Here is an 11,248-nt window from a genome sequence, read left to right as displayed (position 1 = left end):
GGCTGTTTCATTAATGTGTTTCTCAGACGTTTCTGGACAGCAGAGCTGCTAATGGATCATCAATAATTCATCAGGTAAACAGATACAGGCTAAAAAAAGATCAACTCACTGAACAGCAACTCTTCCAGGTTATTCCCGTAAAGCTTCATGGGAAATGATGTTCCATCTTAGAACCGGACAAAGATGGTAACGAAGAAAACACATGAGTTGTTATAGACCGTGATAGACTGAACAATATCAATATCAATATCAGCACTGGGATCAATACCGATCACTGGAAAATCTGATTCTGGAGGAACGTAGGAACTCACCTGGTGTGGGCGGGGCCTGAGTCCTCCATATTTACAGTGTCAAAACAAAAACTGAGAGTAAATTTGTTTGATGAAGAAGTGGTTCTCTATGTATCACCCCCTCAGCCAGGACACCTGACTCACCTGTCCAAACACCTGTGTAACCTGTATATTACCTGTGTTAGTTACCTGTGTGTTATATTACCTGTCTACAGGTGAAGGAGCTGGGTCGGGCTGACGAGGTGTTGGACCTGTCGGACTATGAGCGCTGTGAGGAGATCAGGAAGAACAAGAGTCGCAGCAAAAAGAACCACAGCAAGTTCAGACTGCAGCGCTGCAGCTCACCAGGGAACTCGGTACACCTGAACACACCTGTACATGCACCTAAACACACCTGTGTATATACAGCTGTGAACAAGTTTACATTCGCTTTTATAGACCAACGCAGAATTTTCTAGAATGGAATCACTGACACATGAGTTTTTGTCACACAACAAAAACAATAATTTAGGTTCTTTCACAGATTTATTGAAGGTCTTCTGGAAATCTGCTGAGTCAAAAATATACATACAGTAACTCAGTCCACATGGTTCCTGATGGGGTTTCAACTCAGGACTTTGGGGAGGCCAGTCTAAAACCTTTATTCTAGGCTGTTTTATTCACTTCATTACCATTTTTATGTGGTTTTGGGTCTTGTCTTGTTGGAACACCCAACTGTGCCCAAGATCCGACCTTCTGGCTGATGATTTGAATTTTCCTGAAGCATGTGGAGGTAATCTTCCTTCTTCATTATTACACTTACTTTGTGTAAAACACCAGCTCCACTGGCAGCAAAACAGCCCCAGAGCATAATACTGCTACCACCACCATGCTTGCAGGTAGGTTTGATGTTCTTGGGGTTAAAGGCCTCACCTTCTCTCCTCCAAACATAGTTTTGCTCATTGTGGCCAAATAGCTACATTTCTGTTGAATCTGACCACAGAACTTTCCTCCAGAAGGCCTTTCCTTTGTCCATGTGATCAGCAACAAACTTCAATTGAGCTTTAAGGTTCTGGGATTCAAGTTACTGTTTGTATATTTTGACCCAGCAGATTCTGTCATATTTCCTGGTTGTTTGCTCTTCGTGTTTTTTGCTCCTGTTGTGTTTTTTACTGACTATAGTTTCATTTTTCACTGCAATATGAACCACCTCTATGGAAACAGAGCAACCATGAAGAAGGAGAGAGAACTCAGAAATGTCTTCTGTCAGTCTGACACAGAATGATGGAAATCAGAAAAAAGAAACATTTCTTCAATTCTTCATTTTACAAAAACGTATAAAACCTGGAATCAGCATGTCCAACATGTTTCCAAGTGTCTGCTGGAAAAAATGGAGGCTCCACATACTATAGATATTTAAATATTTCCATGTTTACAGCCTCTACAGACATTTTCTCTCTACTCTGTACATCAGCTGTAGGAAGATGTTTCATCGTGCTGAACGTAGCTTCCAACAACTTGTAGCTCCTCTGTAAATGTTTTTTTATTGATCCAGTAGGTTTTATTTTCCTCTCAGTCCCTCTTGTTGTCTCCTCTGCTCTGATTTTTTGAAGATAAAACGTCTTTTAAACCACAGGTTTAAACTGATTTAACATCCATATGTGGATTTTATATTCAAGTCAGAGAAATAGAAACATGTTTTCCACATTAAGGCTCATTATAAAGATCTGGGTCACCTAGATGAGGTTCTGGTTTTGGATCAGCTGTGATGTTTCATTGCTGCTTTAAAACAAACAGGAGGCTCAACAACGGGGAGGAGTTTCAGATGGAAAAGCTCAGATTCATCAAACTGTCACCACACTGACATGATGTTGTAGTTTGTTCTTGTTCACCTGCAGCTCGGTTCTGTCGGTTCTGCTTCTGCTCATGTGCAGCTCTGTGAGACAGAAGCAGGTCGTGTTATTGCTGCAGCTCAGCAGCTGACTGAACACAGCTGTGCATTCTGCTGCGACACTTTCCTCGACAGCAGCGCAGCAGATGGACACAAATACCCAGAATGCACTGCGAGGGGGGGTGTCAGGTGTCCTGCAGCTTCTGTTACATATAGATTCCTGTACTTGTGAGGATCATGAACAGCAGGCCTTTCTAACCATCCCATAATGCAACAGTGCAGAATGAGCACCGAACAACTCAGCTGATTCTGATCAGTGTCTTTTTCTGTGTGTTTGTTCCTGTTGCAAGTTTTGAACCAACCAGAGGTTCTGAACATGTTACCAAACTGACAACAGACTAGAACCTGTCAGACTCTGATGGACTCTCTCTCTTAGTAAAACTGCGTGTGTGTGTGTGTGTGTGTTGCAGATTCCCAACCTGTGCTTCGTGTGTTGCAGATTCCTTAGCTCTTCTGTTTGTGTTGCAGGTTCCTAACCTGGTCTTCCTGGCCGTCAGTCCAGAGGATAAAGAGTCGTGGATCTCCGTCCTGAACACCGCTATCACCAGAGCCAAGAACCGCATTCTGGACGAGGTGGATCTAAATTTATTGTTCTCTCTTCTGTTCCTGAGAATCGAGCTCTAAAGAGAAACAAACAGAAAGTAGAAAGTGAGCTGCCAGCATATATTTTCAATCTGAAGCAGCTCAGTCAGCTGTTAGCAGATCCTGTTGTTGACCTTTTTTGTTTGGTTTTTAAACAGTTCCTCAGAGGTTTCTGGACAGTTTGGATGTTTTGGGGCATTTTTTGGAACGTTTCAGATTGTTTTAGATTGTCGACAGCTTATGGATGTTTTTGCTGCATTGTTGGAACCTTGTCATCACGTTTCTTTGGTCCAGTTTGTGCAGTTTTAGGCAGGTTCTGTTTAGTGTTTGGTGAACAGGTGCTTTGGGATGATTTTCAGAGTTTCCGATTGGTTTTGTTTTGCACAGTTGGGTTGCTTTTTGGTTCTTTTTTCTTTGGTGCTGTTTATGCAGTTTAAGAAAGGTTGATGTCAGATTTAGTTCAGTGCTGAAGTATTTCGGAGGCGTCTGCAGGTCTCACTTTAGAAGCAGTGTTTCCTGTGTTTGTGTGCTGACAGCAGCAGGATGTGTGTCAGAGCTGCTTTTCCACCTGTCAATACTCTGATCAATGTTCTGATCGATAATACTCTGACTCTGTCGCACACTGTGTTCCAGGCAGCACTACAGCCACATTCATGTAGTATTGATGTTGTGGTGTTTTCCATCTAGGGAATCACAGTGTGCAAATTCAGAGCTACAAACCGATGATCAGACTCAGTTTAAAGTGTTAAAATGTTGATTGTGCTGAGAGTTCGTCTTATGATCAGAACAAACAGAAACTCTTCTCAGATGATGGACTCAAAGTTTTATGAATCTAATTTCTTGGATAGACATCCTCAGACAAAGACAGCAGGTGTGTATTCACCTGAAATCTTAAACATTTCTTTCATGGTATGTGCGTCCTGATTTGCTCTCACAGACAGTGACTCCTGATAATAAACCTGCCTCCAGGAGTCTTTTAAATGAGTCGACTGTGAACTTAGAACCCACTTTAACCAGAACCTGTTCAGTATGAGTAGAGTGGAGGACCTGCAGCTCAGTAAAGTTCAGGAGTGTAGTGTTCCATCATGGGCCTCCTGACGGTCTTACCTGTGATGTTAAAATCCTCCCTGAGGGCAATAAATCCTGTCTGGCTTTTCAGAAAATAGCAATATAGAAAGCACTTAAATAAAAGTTGAGATATGAAAATGTAGAAATTAAATAAAGATGTAAATTTAATAATGTCCTTTCAGTATTGAATTGCATTTATTTTGATTAATGCATTTTTAAAACACATTTCTAAACACTCAAGTCATTTTTGTCTAAAAACTGATGGAAAAACTGGCATTCAATAAAACAACTTATCAGACAGTATTTACTGTACTGTACTGTACTTTTTTGTTTGTTCATTTATACTTCAAGGCTCAATTAATCGATGAGGTTTTTAATTATTAAATTAGGCTCCAACTATTCAATAATCAATCAGTTTGAGTAATTTTTCAACTCTGTGATTGCAGCTTCTTCAGTGTGAACGTTTTCTGGTGGCTTTCCTCTATGACAGTAAACTGAATATTATTAGACTGAACAAGACATTTGAGGAAACAGTGATCTTCATGTTTCACTATTTTCTGACATTTTAGAGACAAACTGCTGATTGATGCTTCCAGAAAATATTGAAGATTCTTCTCATTTGCAGCTGTAATGTTCACTGTGTCATATTAAACCCAGTAAACTGGACTTCAATATCCAATTCTGTGTTTCAGGTGATGGTTGAAGACTCTCAGCTGTCTCATTTAACTCGAGATCGAGTGAAGATTCCTCACAACCGCCGGCTGCCGACCAGAGGTCACCTGCTGGCTGTGGTCAGTATCAGCTTCATTACCTCCTCCTCTGCTTCATCGCAGAATCAACAAAAATCTTACAGATGCTCACAAATTCACTTTGCTGAAACATATTCACAATAACGTGGTTAGTCAGGGAGTTTATGAGCAAATTACCACCAATCAGAATGATCGTTGATTATTTCTGCTAAATAAAATCTGTCTCATAAAATGTTATCTGTACATAAACTTAACCGGTATTGTATTAAATAACTCCTATTTACAGCTGATAGATTCAAATTGCAACTTATTTTTCATATATTTTTCATATTTACAAGAAATCTCAGCTCAAAGGCCCCACATACGTTTCCATGGCAACTGAGCAAATGATGAAGACATGGTGAAAAAAGCTCCAGTTTCCAGATAATCAGCATTCAGTAGTGATCAGGATTTTATTCAATCATAGCGCTAGTTACAGATGGCTAAAGTTGCTGCAAATTATTTTCTTAAGCAGCAGTTGGTAGCATTATAAATCAATCAATCTGGATTTTGTAAACTTTACTCCATATGCTGATATAGCTATTTTTAATCATGGGCACATGAACAGCAGCTTAATAACATTAGCTTCGTGACTATAATAACATCCCAGTGGAGTGCAAATTATTTTGATTACGTGAGCGCTGTTTGGAGGTCATTAACCTCCACAGAAGTCCTTGTCATGGTGCCCAGTGCTAACTAAACTCCTACAATGCTCACTGCTTGCCATCATGAACAGCCTGTAGTCTGAGTGATGTGTCCTCTGGTCTCTAGAATATTAAACTGTAAGAGGCGCCACCTAGTGGAACAACCCGGTACTATAGCTAATCTGCAGTACATTTTCTGACATCATGACTTTCTCCTTCTTCCCTATTAGTGAATATTTTTTTTTAGTCAGTTAAAATATTAACAACAATTAATCATTTAGTGGTTGTCATAACCATTCGTAGCCTCAGGTGTATCAGTGGTTGACCCGCCTCTTCTCTGCCTTCAGGCGTCCACCTCATCCTCAGATGGGATGCTGACTCTGGACCTGATCCAGGAGGAGGATGCTGCGTCTCCTCAGGGCACTGATGGCTTCAGGGTCGACCTCGATAAATCCCACCTCACTCCACACTGTCCCAGGTCCAAAACAGATGGCGCCATCTCAGCTCGGACCTCCGAGGCTTCTGGGAAGTCTCAGAGTCTTCCCCGTGAGGTGGCAGTGGTGTGGGAGCAGACGGGCCCGGCCCAAACCCCCCAACCAGGAAAACGCCTCACAACAGCAGAGAAGAACCGCTGTGCCTCCATGGACGAGATCCTGACACACTCTGAGACTAAAGCTGCCAAGAACAAAACAGTGTCTTGTACGTCGGCTTCCTCGCCGACCAGCACAGCAGCGCCCATCAGCCAGCTGCAGGACCTCATCGGTCAGAAGCTGGAGAAGACGGAGCAGCTGCTGACAGAGGTCCGGATGCACGCTGAGGGGGAACGGGGGAAGTCAAAGGGCGGGACTGATGGAACGCGAGCTGAAGCCGAGAGGCTCCTGAAAGAGGCGACGGCGGCCTGGAACCAGGCCCGCGAGGTTCTGGAGGAGGTAAAGGAGCTGAGGGCGCTCTACCGACAGTTGGACTCCACCTCCGCCATCAGCCCCTCCAACAGCACCAAACTGAGCCCCGACCGCAAGAGCCTGATGTAAACCGGGCCGACTCAGACAGGTGGGAGCTTCTTCAAACTGGTCAGAGCTGGTTTAGACTGGTAGGAGCTGGTTCAGACTGGTAGGAACCGGTTCAGACCAGTCCAGTCCAGTCCAGTCCAGGTAAAGACACAAGGCTGAAGGCTGAAGCTGCTTCTGTTTGATGGACGTCAGACGAGCTGAGAACTTTAAATTATTTTGACAGATTCAGGTTTTAGTTTTGCAGGAAGCAGGACTGTAGAAGCTCGATGCCCACAGGTTCACAACACACCTCCTTCAGAAACATCCAGACCTGGATTTCCAGGTTCCCTAAGTCTCCTATCGACTGTCTGATCGGTGGTTGTTAAAAAAGCGATAGCACGGGTACTTTAAAGGAAACTTTTCTGTTGTCAAAGTGGATAAAAATGTGCCAAGAGGAGAGTTTGGAGACTAATCTGTGGTCCTGGATCCTTCATGTTCTGCTCTGAGGTTTCTTTGGAGGAACATTTATGCAGCTGGACGGTACGAATACAGGATGTAGTGGAGCTGTGAGTCTCAGAGGTGAAGGCCTTTTTTAACTGATCATCTTTATTGATTTGGAGGACTATTAAGGAGAACTTTTATTTTAAACCACAGACGTGTCTGTACGGAACAACAGAAGATGTGATAACTGCAGCAGCAGTGGAGGCTTTTTGGGAGTAAATGGTATTTTACTCACCCTTTCTGGAGCTTTTAACACCATCCCATTACCTTCTTCAGCAAAAAATGACCTGCTCAGGGGTCATTAACGGTTTTAAGGACCTTCAGTTCTTTTCTTTACACCTGCAAGGAGGTTCTGCTGCCATCAGGTGCAGGTCCGTTACTTGGTTCTAAATCAGTTGGTGTTGCTGGTTTTGGTCTCGTTTTCAGTTTTAGAACGTCACGTCAAAACTAGTCCCACCTTCACAGAACACCTGCTGTTCTCTGAAAGAAGTTCAGTTCATAACGGACTGAAGAAGGCTGTGTGATGTGGTCGAAAGCTCTGGAAAGGACTGGTGAGCTTTTCCACAAAAAACAAAACAAACAAAAAAAAAAGTAAATGTAATATGATTGTAGATGAAGAAGTTGATAGTGAAAAGACATGTCTTCCCTGAATCTGGTCCTAGTTTCTTTGGGTTTTTTGGGTCCATTTAAGTTTGTGTCCAACAGCTGTCATCTATGTGAGCTCAGGCTGAAACTCATCAATATTTCCGCTGTCAGTTAATCTGTCCATTATTGTGTGGATGACTCAATCAGTCGTTTGGGTAAAACCATGAATCAGTGTTTCCTCAAATGTCTTGTTTTGGCAAATATATTTAGTTTACTGTCATAGAGAAGGAAAGAAACCAGAAAATATTTACACTGAAGAAATTTCAATCAGAATTTTGCCAGTTTTTATTTTAAAATTCCTTAACGGAGGATTAATTTATTAGTTGGCAGCTGATTGATTTTTATTGTTCTGCTATAAATTTCTAATATTTTACTCATCCCACAAAAGGCAAAGTTTTAAAAGACAATTACTCTGCTACACAGAATAAATAAAGTTAGAAATAGTTAAAGTACACAGAATAAAGGCAGGTTATGTCGGAAAGTCATTTTTTTCAGGTGTGTTTACCTGAATAGGTACTGTTCACCCCTGGGTTTGTCCCATTTCATGTTGGTACTATGTTCTGGACCTTTAAGACGTCTGGACTCAAACTCTTCTTTCTGAATGTTTTCAGGGACCATTGGCCTTCAGGCTCAGCTGTAGATGTTTGTAAAGAAAGTGAAGATTCTGTTCACTTTGAGGTCAACCCACCAATCCTCAGTAAACCTGAAACACCTCCAGACACAAACTGTGACTGTTTGTCCGTGCAGGTATCAGGACCTGCTGCGCTAGCAAAGCTAACTAAAAACAAACAGTGTGAAATTAAACAAGTCCTTCCAATCGCACTTAATTTTAAATTAGTAGAAAAAGAAAATTAAGAAAAAGACAGCTAACAAGCAAACTAGTTTTCATTGTTGCAACAATATGCTAACTGAACTGGCAAATACATTTAGTGAACACTTGGTACAGATTTAGTGTGGAAGTTTGTTTAAAGTGTTTTAGTCGCCAGACCTCTGTAGCTGCTAAGCTAATATTCAAAGAGCTAGCATTAAGTGGCTAATGATGACTATGGAATAAAACTTTGGCATTCTGGCTACAGTAAACTAAGGACACTGCTAGCTCGCGGTTACCAATTTTTTTTTCCATCCTTTGGGCCGAAAGTAGGATACAGAATGTTCATGCAGTAGTTAACGGATAGCTTTGAAGAAAATTTTAGCTGACTAAATGTACAAACTCACAGTCTGCACAGTTAAAGTATTTTTAGTCATTCTCAAAACCATGAACTCTTTATAACTGTTGAGTCTATATTTAGAGAGGTCACATTAGTTGGCTAATGCTAGCTAGCTATGAATAAGTTAGCATTAGCAGGTACTAGCCAGCTGGGGCTTCATAAATGGATGAAAGGTGAGCTAATACATAACTAACATCTCTGGCTCAACTTGCTGAAAAAATGTTTTAAACTGATTTTCAAAATATGTGTCCTTTATTGCTATGCTACGAACAAAGGTTAACTAGCGAAGTTTAGCTCATGTTAAGCAGCTAAGGACAGACATCTTGTTGTTTGCAGGTAAACTTCTGAAGTTGAAACCATAAGTTGGACTGAAACATGTTTCACTATGTTACAGTCTAAATCAAATAATATTAATAATCAAAACTAATTGAATACTGTATTTATTTTTTGTTTAAAATGGCAAAAAAACAAAAAAAGGCAACATGACTTGTTTTCATGAATTCAAACTAAATAGTCGGTACATGTTTGATAGGTTTTTTTTGTTTTGTTTTTTGAAAGAGACCCAAAACTTTTTAGCACATGAAGTAATAACTGTCATTGCCATGAGCACAGTATAAATAGTCATTAAATATTTCTTTACACAATCACAAAATAATGTGATTTAATGTTAAATTTAAGTCACTTGATTCTATGCTGAAATATAAAAATTCAGATTTCAAAAGCCAGCATTTTGACATTTCAAAAGTATTTTTTCTTCCATCAGGTCCTGATCCTGTTTAGACAAACTTTGCATAACTGGACCAATGAACAGTTTTAATATTTTTTTGTTTTGTTTGAACAAGACTGTAATCTTCATGAGTTTGTTAAATGACTGTCATGTTAAAGTGATGCATGAGGAATCAAACATGCACCTGTGCAGGTACAAACAATCATTCAGAGAAGAGGTTTATTTTTTTAAAGCTACATTTTGTACTAATGAAGCTGCTTGAGAAGTGTGAAGATGATAGAACAGTCAAATGTTGAACCTCCACCTGCTCAGATTCAACAGAGGCTCAACCAGAAGGTACAAATGTGAACTTATACGAAGCAGAACCAACGTTATGTCTGAAACTGGAAATGTTCCTTTAATGAGTGGCGGTGGTTCCCCTGATGTTTGAGACTGTAGAACAGATGGAGCGGCTGACTGGTGGACTGTACCTGCCCGTCTCACCTGTTTAATGAATTTTAATAGTGTGGTTTGTTCTGCTGCTGGAGCCTGAAGCCCAGAGGGGACGATGGGAGATGTAGTGCGGTAGTGAAGCAGGTTCTGGTGCTGTGATCAGTTCATGTGCTAAAATAAAAGCTGCAAACTGAACCTGGATCTGTTTCATTAAAAGGTGCTAACGAGGAAACTGCAACTGCTAATTAGACCTCAGACAGAGAGAGAGAGTGTGTGTGTGTGTGTGTGTGTGTGTGTGTGTGTGTGTGTGTGCTCTACAACAGGTCGAAAGCGAGTCTAAAACAACTGGTCATAAAGCAGACCCACTCCAGGTGTGCTCCAGTGTCAGCAAGTAGAACCAATGTAAAGTACCTGTGCCAAGTGAGACATTTCATTCAAACTGCATGCAAACTCTGTGCTTTAGATTTGTTTTCATGACAAAGCAGTGTCTCCGTGTCGACCCGTGACATGAGGCACACACCTGAGTTCAGAGGTCAGGTGGACAGGTGCTGCCTCATCTCGGTGGCTCGGCAGTCAGTGAATCAGGTCAGTCTGCTTTGTTTGTCTGGAAACGTCGCATAATCAAAACAAATCAAGGCAAAACTATTTACATAAACTAATCTGACAGACACACACCTGAGATACACACACACTCACCTGAGACCAACGGTTTGATGTGTGTGTAGCTAAATCTTGAAATTTCTGAGTGAAGGTTGTTTAAAGATTAGGTTATGGTGAAAGGAAAGTTAGTTTAAAAAAAAAAAAACTGTCATGCCTTTATTTATTTACTTTCTAATTTCAGCTCTCTGTTATAGAAGTCAAACAGTCTGTTAGGCCCCGCCCCTCACTGTCCTGTACGTCCATATAAGGGAAACAGAACGCTTCAGAGAAGAGCCCACACACACACTCAACACGTGAGTTCCGGAAAGCCGATGAAGAGTGTGTGTCAGCTACAAACACACACACACACACACACACACACACAGATTAGAAGTTATTGATCTTATTGATCAATGATCGTATTTGCAGCAGAACTAAAACAAGCCGAGTATATAAAGGCAAGTTTAAAGTGTATCTTGACTTGTAAGTTTTTTGGAATCATAAAGGAACTTGAAAATTGTTTTGTTTCCAGGTTTAATAAGCACCTGAAACACCTGAGAGAAATAAGGCTGTTCAAAGGATGCTGTGATGCAGTGTTGCCTCCTGCAGGCAGAGAGCTGCATCTACAGCAGCACTTTTTAATTTATTTGATCACTTTAATTCTAGCTTCTTTTTAAAAATGTTTCATGAATCTCTTAATCCAGTTCTATTTCTTTTATATTTTATGCCTAAAACCTGATAAAGCTATGTTATGTCTTTTATGCCTAACCTAACTTTATGGAGTTATTTCATTGTCTCTATCTTA

General features: G+C 40.9%; 1 protein-coding gene across 1 annotated transcript; it reads left to right on the top strand.

Moving 5' to 3' along the window:
- Nucleotides 1-475: 475 nt before the first annotated feature.
- On the top strand, nt 476-9,999 carry LOC103374509 (pleckstrin homology domain-containing family O member 1-like; the record flags this gene model as incomplete). The annotated part of the gene is made up of 4 exons (XM_008304600.1): nt 476-646; nt 2,689-2,793; nt 4,563-4,661; nt 5,650-9,999. Coding segments are annotated over 4 exons (1,059 nt in total), but the record flags the coding sequence as incomplete, so codon positions are not given.
- Nucleotides 10,000-11,248: the final 1,249 nt, after the last annotated feature.

The sequence above is a fragment of the Stegastes partitus genome, unplaced genomic scaffold, assembly GCF_000690725.1.
Source record: "Stegastes partitus isolate 25-593 unplaced genomic scaffold, Stegastes_partitus-1.0.2 Scaffold2260, whole genome shotgun sequence".
NCBI lineage: Eukaryota > Metazoa > Chordata > Actinopteri > Pomacentridae > Stegastes > Stegastes partitus.
The sequence above is the reverse complement of the archived record's forward strand: the minus strand, read 5'-3'. Positions and strand labels throughout refer to the sequence as shown.